Here is a 25,672-nt window from a genome sequence, read left to right as displayed (position 1 = left end):
ACATAGATCTAGATATTCTAGAGTGTACCCACCATGCACGCAGCCTGTACATAGATCTAGATATTCTAGAGTGTACCCACCATGCACGCAGCCTGTACATAGATCTAGATATTCTAGAGTGTACCCACCATGCACGCTGCCTGTACATAGATCTAGATATTGTAGAGTGTACGCACCATGCACGCAGCCTGTACATAGATCTAGATATTCTAGAGTGTACCCACCATGCACTCTGCCTGTACATAGATCTAGATATTCTAGAGTGTACCCACCATGCATGCAAACTGTACATAGATCTAGATATTCTAGAGTGTACCCACCATGCACGCTGCCTGTACGGCCTCAGAGAGCCGTCCAGCGTCGGGTTCACACCATGCACGCTGCCTGTACATAGATCTAGATATTCTAGAGTGTTCCCACCATGCACGCAGCCTGTACATAGATCTAGATATTCTAGAGTGTACCCACCATGCACGCTGCCTGTACGGCCTCAGAGAGCCGTCCAGCGTCGGGGTCACACCATGCACGCTGCCTGTACATAGATCTAGATATTCTAGAGTGTACCCACCATGCATGCAGCCTGTACATAGATCTAGATATTCTAGAGTGTACCCACCATGCACGCAGCCTGTACATAGATCTAGATATTCTAGAGTGTACCCACCATGCACGCAGCCTGTACATAGATCTAGATATTATAGAGTGTATTCACCATGCACGCAGCCTGTACATAGATCTAGATATTATAGAGTGTACTCACCATGCACGCAGCCTGTACATAGATCTAGATATTATAGAGTGTACCCACCATGCACGCAGCCTGTACATAGATCTAGATATTATAGAGTGTATTCACCATGCACGCAGCCTGTACATAGATCTAGATATTATAGAGTGTACTCACCATGCACGCAGCCTGTACATAGATCTAGATATTATAGAGTGTACCCACCATGCACGCAGCCTGTACATAGATCTAGATATTCTAGAGTGTACCCACCATGCACGCAGCCTGTACATAGATCTAGATATTCTAGAGTGTACCCACCATGCACGCAGCCTGTACATAGATCTAGATATTATAGAGTGTACGCACCATGCATGCAGCTTGTACATAGATCTAGATATTCTAGAGTGTACGCACCATGCATGCAGCCTGTACATAGATCTAGATATTCTAGAGTGTACCCGCCATGCACACAGCCTGTACGGCCTCAGAGAGCTGTCCAGCATTGGGTTCACACCATGCATGTAGCCTGTACATAGATCTAGATATTCTAGAGTGTACCCACCATGCATGCAGCCTGTACATAGATCTAGATATTCTAGAGTGTACCCACCATGCACGCAGCCTGTACATAGATCTAGATATTCTAGAGTGTACCCACCATGCACGCAGCCTGTACATAGATCTAGATATTCTAGAGTGTACCCACCATGCACGCTGCCTGTACATAGATCTAGATATTGTAGAGTGTACGCACCATGCACGCAGCCTGTACATAGATCTAGATATTCTAGAGTGTACCCACCATGCACTCTGCCTGTACATAGATCTAGATATTCTAGAGTGTACCCACCATGCATGCAAACTGTACATAGATCTAGATATTCTAGAGTGTACCCACCATGCACGCTGCCTGTACGGCCTCAGAGAGCCGTCCAGCGTCGGGGTCACACCATGCACGCTGCCTGTACATAGATCTAGATATTCTAGAGTGTACCCACCATGCATGCAGCCTGTACATAGATCTAGATATTCTAGAGTGTACCCACCATGCACGCTGCCTGTACGGCCTCAGAGAGCCGTCCAGCGTCGGGTTCACACCATGCACGCTGCCTGTACATAGATCTAGATATTCTAGAGTGTACCCACCATGCACGCTGCCTGTACGGCCTCAGAGAGCCGTCCAGCGTCGGGGTCACACCATGCACGCTGCCTGTACATAGATCTAGATATTCTAGAGTGTACCCACCATGCACGCAGCCTGTACGGCCTCAGAGAGCCGTCCAGCGTCGGGTTCACACCACAACACGTGACACTCGTAGCGTCGTCGTCCTCCTCCGTCCATGATGAAGGCAAAGCAGTGGGCGTCCCTCCCTACTCCCATGAAGGACAGAAACCTCACCCTGCACTCCACCAACACCTCCTCCTCCTCCTTCACCTCCTCCTCCTCCTCCTCCTCCTCCTCCTCCTTCACCTCCTGATACACAGGAAGAGACAGAGAGAGACATACAGGGAAGCACACAAACACACACACAAAGGATGAAACGTCATCAGAAAGAAAGAGAAAGAGACAGAGAGAAAGAGAGAGAGAGAGAGAGAGAGACAGAGAGAGAGATAGTGTAGAGTGGTGGTTGGTGATAATGAGGGTAGAGGTGTATATAGTGGTGGGTGGTGATAATGAGGGTCGAGGTGTATATAGTGGTGATTGGTGATAATGAGGGTAGAGGTGTATATAGTGGTGGTTGGTGATAATGAGGTATATAGAGGTGTCTATAGTGGTGGGTGGTGATAATGAGGGTAGAGGTGTATATAGTGGTGGGTGGTGATAATGAAGGTAGAGGTGTATATAGCGGTGGGTGGTGATAATGAGGGTAGAGGTGTATATAGTGGTGGTTGGTGATAATGAAGTATATAGAGGTGTATATAGTGGTGATTGGTGATAATGAGGGTAGAGGTGTATATAGCGGTGGGTGGTGATAATGAGGGTAGAGGTGTATATAGCGGTGGGTGGTGATAATGAGGGTAGAGGTGTATATAGCGGTGGGTGGTGATAATGAGGGTAGAGGTGTATATAGCGGTGGGTGGTGATAATGAGGGTAGAGGTGTATATAGTGGTGGGTGGTGATAATGAAGGTAGAGGTGTATATAGTGGTGGGTGGTGATAATGAAGGTAGAGGTGTATATAGCGGTGGGTGGTGATAATGAGGGTAGAGGTGTATATAGCGGTGGGTGGTGATAATGAGGGTAGAGGTGTATATAGTGGTGGTTGGTGATAATGAAGTATATAGAGGTGTATATAGTGGTGATTGGTGATAATGAGGGTAGAGGTGTATATAGTGGTGGTTGGTGATAATGAGGGTAGAGGTGTATATAGCGGTGGTTGGTGATAATGAGGGTAGAGGTGTATATAGTGTATATAGTGGTGGTTGGTGATAATGAGGGTAGAGGTGTATATAGCGGTGGGTGGTGATAATGAGGGTAGAGGTGTATATAGTGGTGGTTGGTGATAATGAGGGTAGAGGTGTATATGGTGGTGGTTGGTGATAATGAGGTATATAGAGGTGTATATAGTGTATATAGTGGTGGGTGGTGATTATGAGGGTAGAGGTGTATATAGTGGTGGTTGGTGATAATGAGGGTAGAGGTGTATATAGTGGTGGTTGGTGATAATGAGGGTAGAGGTGTATATAGTGGTGGTTGGTGATAATGAGGGTAGAGGTGTATATAGTGGTGGGTGGTGATAATGAGGGTAGAGGTGTATATAGTGGTGGTTGGTGATAATGAGGGTAGAGGTGTATATAGTGGTGGGTGGTGATAATGAAGGTAGAGGTGTATATAGCGGTGGGTGGTGATAATGAGGGTAGAGGTGTATATAGTGGTGGTTGGTGATAATGAGGGTAGAGGTGTATATAGTGTATATAGTGGTGATTGGTGATAATGAGGGTAGAGGTGTATATAGTGGTGGTTGGTGATAATGAGGGTAGAGGTGTATATAGTGTATATAGTGGTGGGTGGTGATTATGAGGGTAGAGGTGTATATAGTGGTGGTTGGTGATAATGAGGGTAGAGGTGTATATAGTGGTGGTTGGTGATAATGAGGGTAGAGGTGTATATAGTGGTGGTTGGTGATAATGAGGGTAGAGGTGTATATAGTGGTGGGTGGTGATAATGAAGGTAGAGGTGTATATAGCGGTGGGTGGTGATAATGAGGGTAGAGGTGTATATAGTGGTGGTTGGTGATAATGAAGTATATAGAGGTGTATATAGTGGTGATTGGTGATAATGAGGGTAGAGGTGTATATAGTGGTGGTTGGTGATAATGAAGTATATAGAGGTGTATATAGCGGTGGGTGGTGATAATGAGGGTAGAGGGGTATATAGCGGTGGGTGGTGATAATGAGGGTAGAGGTGTATATAGTGTATATAGTGGTGGTTGGTGATAATGAGGGTAGAGGTGTATATAGCGGTGGTTGGTGATAATGAGGGTAGAGGTGTATATAGTGGTGGGTGGTGATAATGAGGGTAGAGGGGTATATAGCGGTGGGTGGTGATAATGAGGGTAGAGGTGTATATAGTGTATATAGTGGTGGTTGGTGATAATGAGGGTAGAGGTGTATATAGCGGTGGGTGGTGATAATGAGGGTAGAGGTGTATATAGTGGTGGTTGGTGATAATGAGGGTAGAGGTGTATATGGTGGTGGTTGGTGATAATGAGGTATATAGAGGTGTATATAGTGGTGGTTGGTGATAATGAGGGTAGAGGTGTATATAGTGTATATAGCAGTGGTTGGTGATAATGAGGGTAGAGGTGTATATAGTGGTGGTTGGTGATAATGAGGGTAGAGGTGTATATAGTGGTGGTTGGTGATAATGAGGGTAGAGGTGTATATAGTGTATATAGTGGTGGGTGGTGATAATGAGGTATATAGAGGTGTATATAGTGGTGGTTGGTGATAATGAGGGTAGAGGTGTATATAGTGGTGGTTGGTGATAATGAGGGTAGAGGTGTATATAGTGTATATAAGCGGTGGTTGGTGATAATGAGGGTAGAGGTGTATATAGTGGTGGTTGGTGATAATGAGGGTAGAGGTGTATATAGTGGTGGTTGGTGATAATGAGGGTAGAGGTGTATATAGTGTATATAGCGGTGGTTGGTGATAATGAGGGTAGAGGTGTATATAGTGGTGGTTGGTGATAATGAGGATAGAGGTGTATATAGTGGTGGTTGGTGATAATGAGGGTAGAGGTGTATATAGTGGTGGTTGGTGATAATGAGGGTAGAGGTGTATATAGTGTATATAGTGGTGAGTGGTGATAATGAGGTATATAGAGGTGTATATAGTGGTGGTTGGTGATAATGAGGGTAGAGGTGTATATAGTGGTGGTTGGTGATAATGAGGGTAGAGGTGTATATAGTGTATATAAGCGGTGGTTGGTGATAATGAGGGTAGAGGTGTATATAGTGGTGGTTGGTGATAATGAGGGTAGAGGTGTATATAGTGTATATAGTGGTGGTTGGTGATAATGAGGGTAGAGGTGTATATAGTGGTGGTTGGTGATAATGAGGGTAGAGGTGTATATAGTGGTGGTTGGTGATAATGAGGGTAGAGGTGTATATAGTGTATATAGCGGTGGTTGGTGATAATGAGGGTAGAGGTGTATATAGTGGTGGTTGGTGATAATGAGGGTAGAGGTGTATATAGTGGTGGTTGGTGATAATGAGGGTAGAGGTATATATAGTGGTGGTTGGTGATATTGAGGGTAGAGGTGTATATAGTGTATATAGTGGTGGTTGGTGATAATGAGGGTAGAGGTGTATATAGTGGTGGTTGGTGATAATGAGGTTAGAGGTGTATATAGTGGTGGTTGGTGATAATGAGGGTAGAGGTGTATATAGTGTATATAGTGGTGGGTGGTGATAATGAGGGTAGAGGTGTATATATTGTATATAGTGGTGGGTGGTGATTATGAGGGTAGAGGTGTATATAGTGGTGGTTGGTGATAATGAGGGTAGAGGTGTATATAGTGGTGGTTGGTGATAATGAGGGTAGAGGTGTATATAGTGGTGGTTGGTGATAATGAGGGTAGAGGTGTATATAGTGTATATAGTGGTGGGTGGTGATAATGAGGTATATAGAGGTGTATATAGTGGTGGTTGGTGATAATGAGGGTAGAGGTGTATATAGTGGTGGTTGGTGATAATGAGGGTAGAGGTGTATATAGTGTATATAGCGGTGGTTAGTGATAATGAGGGTAGAGGTGTATATAGTGGTGGTTGGTGATAATAAGGGTAGAGGTGTATATAGTGGTGGTTGGTGATAATGAGGGTAGAGGTGTATATAGTGTATATAGCGGTGGTTGGTGATAATGAGGGTAGAGGTGTATATAGTGGTGGTTGGTGATAATGAGGGTAGAGGTGTATATAGTGGTGGTTGGTGATAATGAGGGTAGAGGTGTATATAGTGTATATAGTGGTGGTTGGTGATAATGAGGGTAGAGGTGTATATAGTGGTGGTTGGTGATAATGAGGTATATAGAGGTGTATATAGTGGTGGGTGGTGATAATGAGGTATATAGAGGTGTATATAGTGGTGGGTGGTGATAATGAGGTATATAGGAGATGGATATAGTGGTGGGTGGTGATAATGAGGTATATAGAGGTGTATATAGTGGTGGGTGGTGATAATGAGGTATATAGAGGTGTATATAGTGGTGGGTGGTGATAATGAGGTATATAGAGGTGTATATAGTGGTGGGTGGTGATAATGAGGTATATAGAGGTGTATATAGTGGTGGGTGGTGATAATGAGGTATATAGGAGATGGATATAGTGGTGGGTGGTGATAATGAGGTATATAGAGGTGTATATAGTGTTGGGTGGTGATAATGAGGTATATAGAGGTGTATATAGTGGTGGGTGGTGATAATGAGGTATATAGAGGTGTATATAGTGGTGGGTGGTGATAATGAGGTATATAGAGGTGTATATAGTGTTGGTTGGTGATAATGAGGTATATAGAGGTGTATATAGTGGATGTTACCTGGTGGGTGGTGATAATGAGGTATATAGAGGTGCATATAGTGGTGGGTGGTGATAATGAGGTATATAGAGGTGTATATAGTGGTGGTTGGTGATGAGGTATATAGAGGTGTATATAGTGGTGGGTGGTGATAATGAGGTATATAGGAGGTGTATATAGTGGATGTTACCTGGTGGTTGCTGATAATGAGGGTTGCATCAGCCACGTTGAGGTTAACAGCTTTCCACTCCTCTCTACTGGAAGAACCAATCAGACTGTCTATCGCCCCGTTCACTATGTCCATACCTAGGGGTCACAGGGCAAGGGGTCACAGGACAGGGGCCACAGGGCAGGGGTCACAGGGCAGGGGGCCACGGGGCAGGGGGTCACAGGGCAGGGGTCACGGGGTCACAGGGCAGGGGTCACAGGGCAGGGGTCACAGGGCAGGGGTCACGGGGTCACAGGGCAGGGGTCACAGGGTCACAGGACAGGGGTCACAGGGCAGGGGTCAGTGTGTGTGTGTGTGTGTGTGTGTGTGTGTGTGTGTGTGTGTGTGTGTGTGTGTGTGTGTGTGTGTGTGTGTGTGTGTGTGTGTGTCTCACCTATAGATCTGTCTACTGGCATCATACCCAGATACAGAACCTGGAACCTCTGGACCAACTCTGTCTTTGGAGAGGGGAACTCTGCTGGACACACAGACAGAGACAGACAGACAGACAGACAGACAGACAGACAGACAGACAGACAGACAGACAGACAGACAGACAGACAGACAGACAGACAGACAGACAGACAGACAGACAGACAGACAGACAGACAGACAGCAGTCTTCATTAGGCTACATGACAGACAGACATACAGTTGTAGTCGGAAGTTTACATACACCTGAGCCAAATATATTTAAACTCAGTTTTTCACAAAAATTCCCTGTCTTAGGTCAGTTAGGATCACCACTTAATTTTAAGAATGTGAAATGTCAGAATAATAGTAGAGAGAATGATTTATTTCAGCTTTTATTTATTTCATCACATTCCCAGTGGGTCAGAAGTTTACATATAAACTCAATTTGTATTTGGTAGCATTGCCTTTAAATTGTTTAACTTGGGTCAAACGTTTCGGGTAGCCTTCCACAAGCTTCCCACAATAAGTTGGGTGAATTTTGGCCCATTCCTCCTGACAGAGCTGGTGTAACTGAGTCAGGTTTGTAGGCCTCCTTGCTCGCACACGCTTTTTCAATTCTGCCCACAAATGTTCTATAGGATTGAGGTCAGGGCTTTGTCATGGCCACTCCAATACCTTGACTTTGTTGTCCTTAAGCCATTTTGCCACAACTTTGGAAGTATGCTTGGGGTCATTGTCCATTTGGAAGACCCATTTGCGACCAAGCTTTAACTTCCTGTCTGATGTCTTGAGATGTTGCTTCAATATATCCACATAATTTTCCTGCCTCATGTTGCCATCTATTTTGTGCAGTGCACCAGTCCCTCCTGCAGCAAAGCACCCCCACAACATGATGCTGCCACCCCCGTGCTTCACGGTTGGGATGGTGTTCTTCAGCTTGCAAGCCTCCCCCTTTTTCCTCCAATCATAACGATGGTCATTATGGCCAAACAGTTCTATTTTTGTTTCATCAGACCAGAGGACATTTCTCCAAAAAGTACAATCTTTGTCCCCATGTGCAGCTGCAAACCGTAGTCTGGCTTTTTTTATGGCGGTTTTGGAGCAGTGGCTTCTTCCTTGCTGAGCGGCCTTTCAGGTTATGTCGATATAGGACTCGTTTTACTGTGGATATAGATACTTTTGTACCTGATTCCTCCAGCATCTTCACAAGGTCCTTTGCTGTTGTTCTGGGATTGATTTGCACTTTTCGCACCAAAGTACGTTCATCTCTAGGAGACAGAACGCGTCTCCTTCCTGAGCGGTATGACGGCTGCTTGGTCCCATGGTGTTTATACTTGCGTACTATTGTTTGTACTGTATGTGATACAGTATATGCGATACAGTATACAGTATACGTGATACAGTATATGCGATACAGTATACAGTATATGTGATACAGTATATGTGATACAGTATACGTGATGCAGTATATGTGATTACAGTAGAGCAGAGTAGATTACAGTAGTGAAGAGTAGATTACAGTAGAGTAGATTACAGTAGAGCAGAGTAGATTACAGTAGAGTAGATTACAGTAGAGCAGAGTAGATTACAGTAGAGTAGATTACAGTAGAGCAGATTACAGTAGAGCAGAGTAGATTACAGTAGAGCAGAGTAGATTACAGTAGAGCAGATTACAGTAGAGCAGATTACAGTAGAGTAGATTACAGTAGAGCAGAGTAGATTACAGTAGAGTGGATTACAGTAGAGCAGAGTAGATTACAGTAGAGCAGAGTAGATTACAGTAGAGCAGATTACAGTAGAGCAGATTACAGTAGAGCAGATTACAGTATAGTAGATTACAGTAGAGCAGATTACAGTAGAGCAGATTACAGTAGAGCAGATTACAGTAGAGCAGATTACAGTAGAGCAGAGTAGATTACAGTAGAGCAGATTACAGTAGATTACAGTAGAGTAGATTACAGTAGAGTAGATTACAGTAGAGTAGATTACAGTAGAGCAGATTACAGTAGATTACAGTAGAGTAGATTACAGTAGAGTAGATTACAGCAGAGTAGATTACAGTAGAGCAGATTACAGTAGATTACAGTAGAGTAGATTACAGTAGAGTAGATTACAGTAGAGCATATTACAGTAGAGTAGATTACAGTAGAGTAGATTACAGTAGAGTAGATTACAGTAGAGCATATTACAGTAGAGTAGATTACAGTAGAGTAGATTACAGTAGAGTAGATTACAGTAGAGCATATTACAGTAGAGTAGATTACCTTGTAGTGGGAGGTCTAGTCCTGACTGCATTCTGCCGTGTAGAGACACGCCCCCTGACAAAGCCCCTGATAACGCTTTAGCATGCTTACGCTCTGACATGATCTACAGAGAGGAGAGGAGAGGAGAGGAGAGGAGAGGAGAGGAGAGGAGAGGAGAGGAGAGGAGAGGAGGGGAGAGGAGAGGAGAGGAGAGGAGAGAGGAGAGGAGAGGAGAGGAGAGGAGAGGAGAGGAGAGGAGAAAATTAGTTACAATAACCAAGAGCAAGTTTCTCCCTTGAAATAATGTCAAGCTGTCTCCCCACCTGGGGAGGGACACCCCCCTCTACTCAGCTCTACACACAGCAAAAAGGTCAGCCTCTCTCCCTCTCTAAAAGATTTTCCTCTCTGCAACAGACCAATAAATTATGGATAAACTTAGGTTTTGTCTGTCTGTGTCTCTCTCTCTCTCTGTCTCTCTCTCTCTCTCTCTCTCTCCTCTCTCCCCCTCCCTCCCTCCCCCTCCCTCCCTCCCTCCCTCCCTCCGTCTCTCCCTCATCTGGTTGTAGTAATGTCCATGTACTGTAGTGGCTCTCTGAAATCTGAAATGGAACCCTATTTCCTGTTTAGTGCACTACTTTTGGAGGCTTTGGTCAAAGGCAGTACACTAGACAGGAACTAGGACACTAGACAGGGTCTAGGACACTAGACAGGGAGTAGGACACTAGACAGGGAGTAGGACACTAGACAGGGACTAGGACACTAGACAGGGACTAGGACACTAGACAGGGACTAGGACACTAGACAGGGAATAGGACACTAGACAGGGACTAGGACACTAGACAGGGACTAGGACACTAGACAGGGACTAGGACACTAGACAGGAACTAGGACACTAGACAGGGACACTAGACAGGGACTAGGACACTAGACAGGAGACAGGGACTAGGACACTAGACAGGGACTAGGACACTAGACAGGGACTAGGACACTAGACAGGGACTAGGACACTAGACAGGGACTAGGACACTAGACAGGGACACTAGACAGGGACTAGGACACTAGACAGGAGACAGGGACTAGGACACTAGACAGGGACTAGGACACTAGACAGGGACTATGACACTAGACAGGAACTAGGACACTAGACAGGAACTAGGACACTAGACAGGGACTAGGACACTAGACAGGGACACTAGACAGGGACTAGGACACTAGACAGGGACTAGGACACTAGACAGGGACTAGGACACTAGACAGGGACACTAGACAGGGACTAGGACACTAGACAGGGACTAGGACACTAGACAGGAACTAGGACACTAGACAGGGACTAGGACACTAGACAGGAACTAGGACACTAGACAGGGACTAGAACACTAGACAGGGACACTAGACAGGGACTAGGACACTAGACAGGGACACTAGACAGGGACACTAGACAGGGACTAGGACACTAGACAGGGACTAGGACACTAGACAGGGACTAGGACACTAGACAGGGAGTAGGACACTAGACAGGGACACTAGACAGGGACTAGGACACTAGACAGGGACTAGGACACTAGACAGGGACTAGGACACTAGACAGGGACTAGGACACTAGACAGGGACACTAGACAGGGACTAGGACACTAGACAGGGACTAGGACACTAGACAGGGACTAGGACACTAGACAGGGACACTAGACAGGGACAAGGACACTAGACAGGGACACTAGACAGGGACACTAGACAGGGACTAGGACACTAGACAGGGACACTAGACAGGGACACTAGACAGGGACACTAGACAGGGACACTAGACAGGGACTAGGACACTAGACAGGGACAAGGACACTAGACAGGGACTAGGACACTAGACAGGGATTAGGACACTAGACAGGGACTAGGACACTAGACAGGGACTAGTCCCTGACACTAGACAGGGACACTAGACAGGGACTAGGACACTAGACAGGGACTAGGACACTAGACAGGGACTAGGACACTAGACAGGGAGTAGGACACTAGACAGGGACACTAGACAGGGACTAGGACACTAGACAGGGACTAGGACACTAGACAGGGACTAGGACACTAGACAGGGACACTAGACAGGGACTAGGACACTAGACAGGGACACTAGACAGGGACACTAGACAGGGACTAGGACACTAGACAGGGACACTAGACAGGGACACTAGACAGGGACACTAGACAGGGACTAGGACACTAGACAGGGACTAGGACACTAGACAGGGACAAGGACACTAGACAGGGACTAGGACACTAGACAGGGAGTAGGACACTAGACAGGGACTAGGACACTAGACAGGGACTAGGACACTAGACAGGGAGTAGGACACTAGACAGGGACTAGGACACTAGACAGGGACTAGGACACTAGACAGGGACTAGGACACTAGACAGGGACACTAGACAGGGACTAGGACACTAGACAGGGACACTAGACAGGGACTAGGACACTAGACAGGGACACTAGACAGGGACTAGGACACTAGACAGGGACACTAGACAGGGACACTAGACAGGGACACTACACAGGGACACTAGACAGGGACTAATTGACCACAAGAAGCCCAAACAGATATGAACTAAAACATAATCGAACCTTGTTTACGTTTGTATACGATCACTTGTCTCTCTATTAAACACCTGGGAACAGGTTTCCTGGATTAAAACCACTTGGAGCTGATTTCCTGGTGTTTTTACAGTATTTCCTGTCCAACAAGGATTAAAACCTGGGGCCAAATAAAACCAGCTGCAGGGCCAAACTCGGCCCACGGACCACCAGTTGGAGAACCCTGTTGTAGGCTGCAGGTTTTAGGTTTTAGGGTGTATGGTATAGGGTGTATGGTATAGGGTGTAGGGTATAGGGTATAGAGTGTAGGGTATAGGTTGTAGGGTGTAGAGTGTAGGGTATATGGTATATGGTATAGGTTGTAGGGTGTAGGGTATATGGTATAGGGTATAGAGTGTAGGGTGTAGGGTGTAGGGTACAGGGTACAGGGTGTAGGGTACAGGGTGTAGGGTACAGGGTGTAGGGTACAGGGTATAGGGTGTAGGGTATAGGGTACAGGGTATAGGGTACAAGGAGTAGGGTATAGGGTACAGGGTATAGGGTATAGGGTACAGGGTATAGGGTATAGGGTATAGGGCAGGGTACAGGGTACAGGGTATAGGTACAGGGAGTAGGGTATAGGGTACAGGGTTGGGTATAGGGGGGTATAGGGTATAGGGTACAGGGTACAGGGTTAGGATAGGGTACAGGGAGTAGGGTACAGGAGGTACAGGGTATAGGGTACAGGGTATAGGGTACAGGGTATAGGGTATAGGGTACAGGGTGTAGGGTATAGGGTACAGGGTGTGGGTACAGGGTATAGGGTACAGGGTGTAGGGTATAGGGTATAGGGTACAGGGTGAAGGGTACAGGGTATAGGGTACAGGGTATAGGGTACAGGGTGAAGGGTACAGGGTACAGGGTACAGGGTACAGGGTATAGGGTACAGGGTACAGGGTATAGGGAGTAGGGTATAGGGTACAGGGTGTAGGTTACTCACCCTAGAGCATATGAGGTGGAGGCTGGTAGCGATGGCTTTAGCTGGCGTGGTGGGTACAGGGTACAGGGTGTAGGGTACAGGGTGTTGGGTATAGGGTATAGGGTATAGGGTGTAGGGTATAGGGTACAGGGAGTAGGGTACAGGGTATAAGGTATAGGGTATAGGGTACAGGGTATAGGGTGTAGGGTACTCACCCTGGAGCAGATGAGGTGGAGGCTGGTAGCGATGGCTTTAGCTGGCGTGTTGGGTATAGGGTACAGGGTATAGGGTACAGGGTGTAGGGTACAGGGTATAGGGTATAGGGTGTAGGGTACTCACCCTGGAGCAGATGAGGTGGAGGCTGGTAGCGATGGCTTTAGCTGGCGTGTTGGGTATAGGGTACAGGGTATAGGGTACAGGGTGTAGGGTACAGGGTATAGGGTATAGGGTGTAGGGTACTCACCCTGGAGCAGATGAGGTGGAGGCTGGTAGCGATGGCTTTAGCTGGCGTGTTGGGTATAGGGTACAGGGTATAGGGTACAGGGTGTAGGGTACAGGGTATAGGGTATAGGGTGTAGGGTACTCACCCTGGAGCAGATGAGGTGGAGGCTGGTAGCGATGGCTTTAGCTGGCGTGTTGGGTATAGGGTACAGGGTATAGGGTACAGGGTGTAGGGTACAGGGTATAGGGTATAGGGTGTAGGTTACTCACCCTGGAGCAGATGAGGTGGAGGCTGGTAGCGATGGCTTTAGCTGGCGTGTTGGGTATAGGGTACAGGGTATAGGGTACAGGGTGTAGGGTACAGGGTATAGGGTATAGGGTGTAGGGTACTCACCCTGGAGCAGATGAGGTGGAGGCTGGTAGCGATGGCTTTAGCTGGCGTGTTGGGTATAGGGTACAGGGTATAGGGTACAGGGTGTAGGGTACAGGGTATAGGGTATAGGGTGTAGGGTACTCACCCTGGAGCAGATGAGGTGGAGGCTGGTAGCGATGGCTTTAGCTGGCGTGTTGGGTATAGGGTACAGGGTATAGGGTACAGGGTGTAGGGTACAGGGTATAGGGTACAGGGTGTAGGGTACTCACCCTGGAGCAGATGAGGTGGAGGCTGGTAGCGATGGCTTTAGCTGGCGTGTTGGGTATAGGGTACAGGGTATAGGGTACAGGGTGTAGGGTACAGGGTATAGGGTATAGGGTGTAGGGTACTCACCCTGGAGCAGATGAGGTGGAGGCTGGTAGCGATGGCTTTAGCTGGCGTGTTGGGTATAGGGTACAGGGTATAGGGTACAGGGTGTAGGGTACAGGGTATAGGGTATAGGGTGTAGGGTACTCACCCTGGAGCAGATGAGGTGGAGGCTGGTAGCGATGGCTTTAGCTGGCGTGTTGGGTACAGGGTACAGGGTATAGGGTACAGGGTGTAGGGTACAGGGTATAGGGTATAGGGTGTAGGGTACTCACCCTGGAGCAGATGAGGTGGAGGCTGGTAGCGATGGCTTTAGCTGGCGTGTTGGGTATAGGGTACAGGGTATAGGGTACAGGGTGTAGGGTACAGGGTATAGGGTATAGGGTGTAGGGTACTCACCCTGGAGCAGATGAGGTGGAGGCTGGTAGCGATGGCTTTAGCTGGCGTGTCACAACGGAACACATGACACTTCAGAATCCTGGTGACCTTATCCCTCGCTACGTACGCAAAGTCCCTGGGGAGGAGGAGAGGAGAGGGTTAACAGGGGAGGAGAGGGTTAACAGGGGAGGAGAGGGTTAACAGGGGAGGAGAGGAGAGGGTTAACAGGGGAGGAGAGGAGAGGGTTAACAGGGGAGGAGAGGGTTAACAGGGGAGGAGAGGGTTAACAGGGGAGGAGAGGGTTAACAGGGGAGGAGAGGGTTAACAGGGGAGGAGAGGGTTAACAGGGGAGGAGAGGGTTAACAGGGGAGGAGAGGGTTAACAGGGAGGAGAGGGTTAACAGGGGAGGAGAGGGTTAACAGGGGAGGAGAGGGTTAACAGGGGAGAGAGGGTTAACAGGGGAGGAGAGGGTTAACAGGGGAGGAGAGGGTTAACAGGGGAGGAGAGGGTTAACAGGGGAGGAGAGGGTTAACAGGGGAGGAGAGGGTTAACAGGGGAGGAGAGGGTTAACAGGGGAGGAGAGGGTTAACAGGGGAGGAGAGGGTTAACAGGGGAGGAGAGGGTTAACAGGGGAGGAGAGGGTTAACAGGGGAGGAGAGGGTTAACAGGGGAGGAGAGGGTTAACAGGGGAGGAGAGGGTTAACAGGGGAGGAGAGGGTTAACAGGGGAGGAGAGGGTTAACAGGGGAGGAGAGGGTTAACAGGGGAGGAGAGGGTTAACAGGGGAGGAGAGGGTTAACAGGGAGGAGAGGGTTAACAGGGGAGGAGAGGGTTAACAGGGGAGGAGAGGGTTAACAGGGAGGAGAGGGTTAACAGGGGAGGAGAGAGGTTAACAGGGGAGGAGAGGGTTAACAGGGGAGGAGAGGGTTAACAGGGGAGGAGAGGGTTAACAGGAGGAGGAGAGGGTTAACAGGGGAGGAGAGGGTTAACAGGGAGGAGGAGAGGGTTAACAGGGGAGGAGAGGGTTAACAGGGGAGGAGAGGGTTAACAGGGGAGAGGAGAGGGTTAACAGGGGAGGAGAGGGTTAACAGGGAGGAGAGGAGAGGGTTAACAGGGGAGGAGAGGGTTAACAGGGGAGGAGAGGGTTAACAGGGGAGGAGAGGGTTAACAGGGGAGGAGAGGAGAGGGTTAACAGGGGAGGAGAGGGTTAACAGGGGAGGAGAGGGTTAACAGGGGAGAGAGGGTTAACAGGGGAGGAGAGGGTTAACAGGGGAGGAGAGGGTTAACAGGGGAGGAGAGGGTTAACAGGGGAGGAGAGGGTTAACAGGGGAGGAGAGGAGAGGGTTAACAGGGGAGGAGAGGGTTAACAGGGGAGGAGAGGGTTAACAGGGGAGGAGAGGGTTAACAGGAGGAGAGGAGAGGGTTAACAGGGAGGAGGGTTAACAGGGAGGAGAGGGTTAACAGGGGAGGAGAGGGTTAACAGGGGAGGAGAGGGTTAACAGGAGGAGGAGAGGGTTAACAGGGGAGGAGAGGAGAGGGTTAACAGGGGAGGAGAGGGTTAACAGGGGAGGAGAGGGTTAACAGGGGAGGAGAGGGTTAACAGGGGAGAGGAGAGGGTTAACAGGGGAGGAGAGGGTTAACAGGGGAGGAGAGGAGAGGGTTAACAGGGGAGGAGAGGGTTAACAGGGGAGGAGAGGGTTAACAGGGGAGGAGGGGAGAGGGTTAACAGGGGAGGAGGGGAGAGGGTTAACAGGGGAAGAGAGAGTTAACAGGGGAGGAGGGGAGAGGGTTAACAGGGGAAGAGAGGGTTAACAGGGAGGAGGAGAGGGTTAACAACTGGTAAACACCTTGAAGACAGTAAGGCTGAATGATTTTTTTTTCTACTGCATCATTGATTGTATGTTGTTTTACTCCATGTGTAACTCTGTGTTGTTGTATGTTGTCGAACTGCTTTGCTTTATCTTGGCCAGGTCGCAATTGTAAATGAGAACTTGTTCTCAACTACCCTACCTGGTTAAATAAAGATGAAATAAAATGAATAAATAAAATGAAACAATAACCAGAACATCAGAGAGGTGGATGGGGGATGAAAGGAGAGGTGGAGAAGGATAGGGGGAGGACAAGAACATCTTTACCTCTCTCTGAGTCCAGGGAAGCAAGGGAGGAGAGGAGAGGAGAGGAGAGGAGAGGAGAGGAGAGGAGAGGAGAGGAGAGGAGAGGAGAGGAGAGGAGAGGAGAGGAGAGGAGAGGTTAGAGGAGAGGAGAGGAGAGGAGAGGAGAGGAGAGGAGAGAGAGAGAGGAGAGGAGAGGAGAGGAGAGGAGAGGAGAGGAGAGGAGAGGAGAGGAGAGGAGAGGAGAGGAGAGGAGAGGAGAGGAGAAGGAGAGGAGAGGTTAGAGAGGAGAGGAGAGGTTAGAGGAGAGGAGTAGTTAGTTAAAGAGAGGAGAGGAGAGGAGAGGAGAGGAGAGGAGAGGAGAGGAGAGGAGAGGAGAGGAGAGGAGAGGAGAGGAGAGGAGAGGTTAGAGAGGAGAGGTTAGAGAGGAGAGGAGAGGAGAGGAGAGGAGGAAGAGAGAGAAACACAAAATCTCAGCAAGACCTCCTGCTGGGGAACAGTTACTGCGTCTCCCACCACAGACGTTATACACGCTACAGTCAGAAAGTATTCAGACTCCATGACTTTTTCCACATTTTGTAATGTTACGGCCTTATTCTAAAATGGATTAAATTGTTTTATTCCCCCTTATCAATAATAATGACAAACCAACATTTTTACAAAATGTATAAAAAAAAAATTAAAAAAATGAAATATCACATTTACATAAGTATTCAGACCCTTAACTCTGTGTGTGTGTGTGTGTGTGTGTGTGTGCGTGTGCGGTCGTCATGGTGACCCACCTGCCATTGTCACGGCCGACCCCCCAGACACGAATGCTTCCTATTGGCTGAGAATGAAGCACGTTGTCGTCCATCGGATCAACCAGGTCCAACATGTTGTTCTCCAGAACCAGATACATGTCCTGACCCTGCACACACACACACACACACACACACACACACACACACACACACACACACACACACACACACACACACACACACACACACACACACACACACACACACACACCGCACACACACACACACACACACACACACACACACACACAATTACAGGGTTTTCTTTATTTTTACTATATTGCAGTATAATTGTGAAGACATCAAAACTCTGAAATCACACATCTCTCTCTCTTATCTCCTCTTTATTCCCTCCATTGTCTCTCTCTCTCTCTCTCTCTCTCTCTCTCTCTCTCTCTCTCTCTCTCTCTCTCTCTCTCTCTCTCTCTCTCTCTCTCTCTCTCTCTCTCTCTCTCTCTCTCTCTCTCTCTCTCTCTCTCTCTCTCTCTCTCTCTCTCCTCTCCCTCCCTCCCTCCTCACTCACCTCTCCCCAGATGCCGACAGTGTCTCTGATGTTGCTCTTGCAGTAGGATAGCTGTCTGATACAGTTGTTAACGGCAACGCTACTCTTCCCTGGCGACAGGTCCTCCTCTGCCATCTCTACCCAACCCAGAGACTGCACCGCAAAACACTACACACACACACACACACACACACACACACACACACACACACACACACACACACACACACACAATTATTAGATTGGAAGGATGGAAGGATGGAGGGATGGTGGGATGATGGGTGGATGGAGGGGTGGAGGGATGATGGGTGGATGGAGGGATGATGGGATGGGGACTAATGGAAGAGGTAGACAAACTGAACTCTACATAACCTTTAACTGAACACACTAGACCGAGGGAGGGAGGGAGGGAGGGAGGGAGGGAGGGAGGGAGGGAGGGAGGGAGGGAGGGAGGGAGGGAGAGAGAGAGAGAGAGAGGGAGGGAGGGAGTTAGGGGGAAGAGAGAGAGAGGGAGAGAGAGAGAGGAGTCTATTCTTTAACTATTAATTTGACCTCACAAAGAACACAGACTGACAAGAGAGAGAGACAGAAAGAGAAAAATCTAATTGAGAATTCTGCAAAAAATATCCTCTGTGTAAAACGTAAAACACCAAATAATGCAGAGCAGAATTATGCCGATACCCGCTAATTATCAAAATCCAGAAAAGAGCTGTTAAATTCTACAACCACCTAAAAGGAAGCGATTCCCAAACCTTCCATAACAAAGCCATCACCTACAGAGAGATGAACCAGGAGAAGAGTCCCCTCAGCAAGCTGGTCCTGGGGCTCTGTTCACAAACACAAACAGACCCCACAGAGCCCCAGGACAGCAACACAAACAGACCCCACAGAGCCCCGGGACAGCAACACAATCAGACCCCACAGAGCCCCAGGACAGCAACACAATCAGACCCCACAGAGCCCCAGGACAGCAACACAATCAGACCCCACAGAGCCCCGGGACAGCAACACAATCAGACCCCACAGAGCCCCAGGACAGCAACACAAACAGACCCCACAGAGCCCCAGGACAGCAACACAATTAGACCCCACAGAGCCCCAGGACAGCAACACAATCAGACCCCACAGAGCCCCAGGACAGCAACACAAACAGACCCCACAGAGCCCCAGGACAGCAACACAAACAGACCCCACAGAGCCCCAGGACAGCAACACAAACAGACCCCACAGAGCCCCAGGACAGCAACACAAACAGACCCCACAGAGCCCCAGGACAGCAACACAAACAGACCCCACAGAGCCCCAGGACAGCAACACAATCAGACCCCACAGAGCCCCAGGACAGCAACACAAACAGACCCCACAGAGCCCCAGGACAGCAACACAAACAGACCCCACAGAGCCCCAGGACAGCAACACAAACAGACCCCACAGAGCCCCAGGACAGCAACACAAACAGACCCCACAGAGCCCCAGGACAGCAACACAATCAGACCCCACAGAGCCCCAGGACAGCAACACAAACAGACCCCACAGAGCCCCAGGACAGCAACACAAACAGACCCCACAGAGCCCCAGGACAGCAACACAAACAGACCCCACAGAGCCCCAGGACAGCAACACAATTAGACACCAACCAAATCATGAGAAAACTAAAATATAATTACATTGTAAATACAACCCATATTTATGCTTATTTATTTTCCCTTTTGTAACTTAACTATTTGCACATCGTTACAACACTGTATATATAGACAGTAATATATTTGAAATGTCTGTTTTCTTGTTAAACGTCTGTGAGTGTAATATTTACTGTTCATAAGTTAAAAGAGAGAGAGACCTATCGATCACAGCAGCAGTGCAGTTCTCCGTCTGTCCACAGAGGGGCAGTGTTGTACATCTCTCTCTCTCTCTCTCTCTCTCTCTCTCTCTCTCTCTCTCTCTCTCTCTCTCTCTCTCTCTCTCTCTCTCCTCTCTCTCTCTCTCTCTCTCTCTCTCTCTCTCTCTCTCTCTCTCTCTCTCTCTCTCTCTCTCTCTCTCTCTCTCTCTCTCTCTCTCTCTCTCTCTCTCTCTCTCTCTCTCTCTCTCTCTCTCTCTCTCTCTCTGCATGCTGGGAGTTTTTTGGAGTTTGAGTGTTTGGTGCGGAGGACTCTGTCCTAACTAACTTTCTAGACTCTTTTCTTGATCTTTTTCTTACATTTTTTTTCTATGGTGGAGGGTTAATGCAATATTTGTTTTAGCGGTATCCACCGTTTTTTTCAGAGTTAGGGTGGAAGAAGACAGAGTAAGGTTTCTGGGGTTTGCAAGGTGTGGTATGCGCGATGGCTTCTCAGCCTAGCGCGGAGGAGACGCTGTCGATACGGCATGGATTCAGGTGTGTTCCTGAGAATGGAGTTAAGGTGGAGGAGGTGCTGCTCGCGGTCGGCGAACAGGTAGGAGCTGAATTTATACATTCTGCTTCTAGAATGAACAAAGCGGTGGTGGTGTTCATGAAAAGAGAAAATTTGGTTGGTAGGCTAATTGCTAGCGGAATATTTGTAAGGGATGTGTTGGTGCCAGTTTTACCTCTTTCTACCCCTTCGACAAGAGTAGTTGTTGCAAATTTACCTCCGTTTATTACGGACGATCAAATCAGGAAAGAGCTGAGTCGTTTTGGTAAGTTTGCTAGCGGGTTTCGTGTACTGTCGGCAGGTTTTCAGGCAGCTGCTGTTAAGCACGTTGTTTCGTTCCGGAGGCAAGTGTTTATGTTCCTGAACAACAATGAGCAACAGCTAAATGTGCATTTTAAAGTGAGGCATGGGGAGGGGCTCCATGCAGGGTTTGCCAGCACAGACAGTCTACGGTGTTTTGAGTGTGGGGATTTGGGGCATAAGAGCTTTGCGTGCCCACATAAAGGCCGTAGACAAAGTGAGGGTACAAGCGCCGGTGGGGGAAATCGAGGTCAAAGTGCAGGGGGAAATGAGATGCAGACAGCAGAGGCTGGGCCTAGTCATACCAGGGATGGTGGGGTAGCTGAGGCTGGGTCTAGTAAGGCAAGAGATGGTGGGGTAGAGGAGGCTGGGTCTAGTCAGACTAGAGATGGTGGTGTAGTGGAGGCTGGGTCTAGTCAGGCTAGAGATGGTGGTGTAGCGGAGGCTGGGTCTAGTCAGACTAGAGATGGTGGTGTAGTGGAGGCTAAGCATAGTCAGGCTAGAGATGGTGGGGTAGCGGAGGCTGGGTCTAGTCAGACTAGAGATGGTGGGGTAGAGGAGGCTGGGTCTAGTCAGACTAGAGATGGTGGTGTAGTGGAGGCTGGGTCTAGTCAGGCTAGAGATGGTGGTGTAGCGGAGGCTGGGTCTAGTCAGGCTAGAGATGGTGGGGTAGTGGAGGCTAAGCCTAGTCAGGCTAGAGATGGTGGGGTAGCTGAGGCTGGGCTTAGCTATGATATGGAGGATGGTGTGAATGATGCTGGGCCTAGTCATGCTATGGAGGGTGGTGTAGAGGATGCTAGGTCTAGTCAGGTTATGCTAGTGGATGAGGAGAGTATAGTGGGGAAGTGTAAGAGACTAGGGGGGGAGGAGGAGGGTGCCAAGCGGAAAAGGAAAAAGGGTGTGGTTAAAGGCACAATGGAAATTTTGCCTGTTGCTGTGGGAGATGCCATGACCAGAGAGGAAGAGCAGGTGGTCAGGGTGGGAGATAGAGATGAGGAGGAAAGTGAGTCTGAGGAAGAGGATGAGGAGATATTTTTTTCAGACTCCTCTTCAATAGGCCCGGAGCTGACAGCCAGTCAAGCAGAGGGGTCTAAGTACACATTGAGAGAACTGACAAGGTTCCTGAATGAGACCAAGGGAAAAAAAGTTAATCTTGAGGCTTTTTTCCCTGATTCAAGAAAGTTTGTACGATCAGTACAACATGCTGTGAAAAATGAGGGGCATGGTGTCCTCTCACCCAGGAAACGGTTTAGGTTGAGGAAGTGGGTCACAACAGTGCGTAAGGGTTTACCTTCGGACACTGTTTAGATGTATACTTTCTTTCTGACACTGGGACTTTTGAGCTTTGCTATTGGTCTTTTTCTCTGCTGGCTTTTCTCCCACTTCTTATGGAGACTCTACGGGTAGGCTCGCTCAATATAAATGGCGCCAGAGATGCGGGAAAGATGAGTGTGTTGGGTGAATATGTAAAACAAAAAAAAGTACAGGTGTTGTTTCTGCAGGAGACACATAGTGATGTGTTGAATGAAGTCGATTGGGGGCTCTGGTGGAAAGGGGCAAGTGTGTTGAGCCATGGGACAAATCTTAGTGCAGGAGTGGCAGTCCTTTTTGCACCGGGTCTGTCTGTAAAAATGTGCTCCTCAAAGGAGGTGTGTAGGGGTAGGCTCCTTGTTGTTAAAGCAGAAATTAACAACATGGGTTTTGTCTTTATAAATGTGTATGCGCCTAACACAGGGAGAGAAAGAGGGGTTCTATTTGGGAGTCTTAGACAGGAACTCTCACAGGTAGCGCCTGAGGAGACACTGGTGGTCGGAGGGGACTGGAACTGCACAATGGATTTTACAAAAGACAGAAATGGGGAAGAGCCTCATTCAGTGTCAGTGGGAGTGTTAAGGGACATTATTAATCAGTTCGACTTAGTGGATGTTTGGAGAACTAAACATCCGAACACAAGACAGTACACATGGGTGAAGGTTTTTGGGGCTAGGGTGAGTGCAGCCCGACTTGATCGGTTTTATATGTCTAGGAATCGGAGCAATAGGCTGTTGGGCGCTACCATTCTCCCGGTGGGGTTTTCCGATCATCACATAACCATGGCTCGGCTGTCTATTTCACCAGGGCCCCGGCAGGCATCCTATTGGAAATTCAATGTAAAGCTCTTACAAGATGCCACTTTTTGCGCAGGTTTCCAGACCTTCTGGGAAAGGTGGAGGCAGCAAATAGAGGAGTATGAGTCTCTGAGCCAATGGTGGGATGTGGGGAAAGTCCAAATTCGGCTTTTCTGTCAACAATACACAGCTCTCTCATCCTCAGTATTGGGGGAACTAGAGCGGTGTATTAGTGAGATGGAGGTAGAGATGGTGGGGCAAGGCAATGTAGGCCTCCAGGCTAATTTAGCTGAATTACGCAGGGACCTGGGCAGTTTTTTCCAGGTTAAAGCAAAGGGAGCACTTGTAAGAGCTAGATTCTCCATGCTCAAGGAGATGGATGCTCCCAGCTCCTTCTTCTTTGGTTTGGAAAGACAGAGCAGTGAAGCCAAGGGTATGCATTGTCTACGGCTGTCTGATGGGCGGGTGACCTCTGTGGTGGGTGAGATGCGGGAGCGGACTGTGGAGTTTTATACTGAATTGTATAGGGCAGAAGAGTGTGATCCTTTGTGTGCTCAGGTCTTGTTCACAGAACTCCCTAAACTCTCTCTGGCACAGAGGGACGATTTGGACGTTCCTCTGTTGTCCCATGAACTGGCAGAGGCCGTAACCCAGATGTCCCCCGGTCGTGCACCGGGGGTCGATGGACTCCCAGTGGAGTTTTATAAAAAATTCTGGGGAATAATTGGACAGGACTTCTTTTGCGTGTTGCGTGAATGCATCGGGGTAGGAGAGTTGCCGATGAGCTGCCGTCGGGCGGCTCTGACTCTCCTGCCCAAAAAAGGGGACTTGTGTGAACTTAAGAACTGGAGGCCTGTGGCATTGCTCTGTGCGGACTACAAGATATTTGCCAAGGTCCTCTCTAACAGACTGAAGTCCCACTTGGACTCGATAGTACATAAGGACCAAACATATTGTGTACCGGGACGCTCAATCACGGACAACCTGTTCTTAATTAGGGACATGTTGGACTTGTCGAGAGGTTCTAATGTGAACTTTGGACTGGTCTCTTTAGATCAAGAGAAGGCTTTTGATAGAGTGGACCATGGGTATCTGTTTAATGTGATGTCTGTGTTTGGGTTTGGGAGGAGTTTTTTGACCTGTGTGAAGCTGTTGTATGCTGGGGCATCATGTATGGTTAAGGTGGGAGGGGGGCTCAGTAGGCCAGTCTGGGTGAGACGGGGCATTAGACAAGGATGCCCTCTATCTGGGCAGTTATACACATTAGCCATTGAGCCTTTTTTAGGCCTGCTACGCAGGAGACTGCAGGGAGTGTGCTGGACAGGTATGGGTGTGGTGACAGGCATAGCAGTGTCAGCATATGCAGATGATGTCTCTGTGATGGTCAGGGATGGTCAAGATATGCAGGCACTGGAGACCAGTCTGAAGGTGTACGAGGGAGCTTCATCAGCTAAGGTAAACTGGGGCAAGAGCAAAGCTCTGTTATGTGGGGCATGGGGGGATAGGGCTCCTCCTCTGCTTCCAGGGGGTTTGCAGTGGGGTTGTGAAGGGCTTAAAGTGTTGGGGGGTGTACCTGGGCTCGGAGAGGTGGGTCAGGAAGAACTGGGAGGGGCTGTCACAGGCAGTGGTGTCAAGACTGGCCAGGTGGAGGTGGCTCCTGTCCCAAGTGTCATATAGAGGGAGGGTGCTGATAATTAACAACCTGGTGGCATCCTCCCTGTGGCATAAACTGGCTGTCCTCAACCCCCCCGCCGGTCTGCTCGCAGACCTGCAACGCAAGCTGGTGGACTTCTTCTGGTCGGGCCATCACTGGCTGAGGGCGGCGGTGTTGTACATGACCGTCCACGAAGGAGGACAGGGCCTGGTGGAACTGGAGAGCAGGATGGCTGCTTTCCGGCTAAAGGCGGCACAGAGACTGCTGTACCATACTGATGTTGGCTGGAGGGAACCAGCATGCGCCTGCTGAGGAGAGCTGGAGATTTAGGGTTGGACCGGCAGCTGTTCCTCATGAAGCTGGAGAGGCTGAGTACAGCAGGTCTCTCCGATTTTTACTCTGCGGTGCTGAGGGCCTGGCAGCTGCTAAGGCACACACGAGAAGGGGGTGTGGAGCCTGGGCTGTGGGTGTGGGAGGAGCCTATCTTCCACAACCCAGCCATCCCTTTGAGATCGGTCCAGTCGGCCACCCTGCAGAGGCAACTGATGGCAGGGGGTGTAAAAAGGCTGGGTGACTTGAGACTCCTGGGAGAGGAGGGGTGGAAAAGCCCGGAAGTCTTGGCACAGCAAACAGGAATAACGTCTCTTAGGCTGCTGGAGAGATTCCTGGAGGAGGTCCAGGAGGCACTGTCTGAGCCGGTAAGGGGGATGTTTGAGCAGCCAAAGGGAGAGGGGCCACCAATGTTTCCGCCACTGCAGGTGACGGCAGAGACTGGAGACTGGCAAGGGGGTCTGGAGGACTTGTTAGATTTTAACACTCCGAGCCTGGGGGAGTTTGAAGGGGTGGGAGGTAAAGCCCTCTACAACCTCTGTGTTAAGGTGAGGAACATTAGGAGCCTAACAGGAGTGAAGGCACATCAGTGGCAGGGGGTATGTGGGGTGGAGAGTATGGTGGGTTTTAGATGGAGGGGGCTCTACAAACCCCCAGTACCAAAGAGGTCAGGGGACCTCCAGTGGAGGGTTCTACATGGAGCCCTGGCCACTAACAGCTGGTTGGCACGGGTTGAACCGGGAGTCGGGCAGGAGTGTCATTTCTGT

General features: G+C 48.9%; 1 protein-coding gene across 3 annotated transcripts in view; it reads right to left on the bottom strand.

The window, feature by feature from the left end:
- Positions 1–18,386, bottom strand: part of LOC123731790 (amyloid beta precursor protein binding family B member 2) — a 22,294-nt gene extending 3,908 nt beyond the window's left edge. For 2 of the 3 annotated variants that reach the window (XM_045711196.1, XM_045711195.1), the window contains exons 1-7: positions 18,145–18,386; positions 17,601–17,728; positions 14,730–14,844; positions 9,633–9,735; positions 7,350–7,433; positions 6,938–7,053; positions 1,977–2,204 (exon numbers count right to left, since the gene is read on the bottom strand). In XM_045711196.1, coding sequence (XP_045567152.1) covers positions 1,977–2,204; positions 6,938–7,053; positions 7,350–7,433; positions 9,633–9,735; positions 14,730–14,844; positions 17,601–17,728; positions 18,145–18,258 — 888 coding nt within the window. In that variant the 5' untranslated portion in view covers positions 18,259–18,386. The remainder of the gene's footprint in view (positions 1–1,976; positions 2,205–6,937; positions 7,054–7,349; positions 7,434–9,632; positions 9,736–14,729; positions 14,845–17,600; positions 17,729–18,144) is intronic. The other variant, XM_045711197.1, reaches the window with a different exon arrangement.
- Positions 18,387–25,672: the final 7,286 nt, after the last annotated feature.

Source organism: Salmo salar, unplaced genomic scaffold, assembly GCF_905237065.1.
Source record: "Salmo salar unplaced genomic scaffold, Ssal_v3.1, whole genome shotgun sequence".
NCBI lineage: Eukaryota > Metazoa > Chordata > Actinopteri > Salmoniformes > Salmonidae > Salmo > Salmo salar.
Note: the sequence above shows the minus strand (reverse complement) of the source record. Positions and strands in the feature narration are given on the sequence as shown.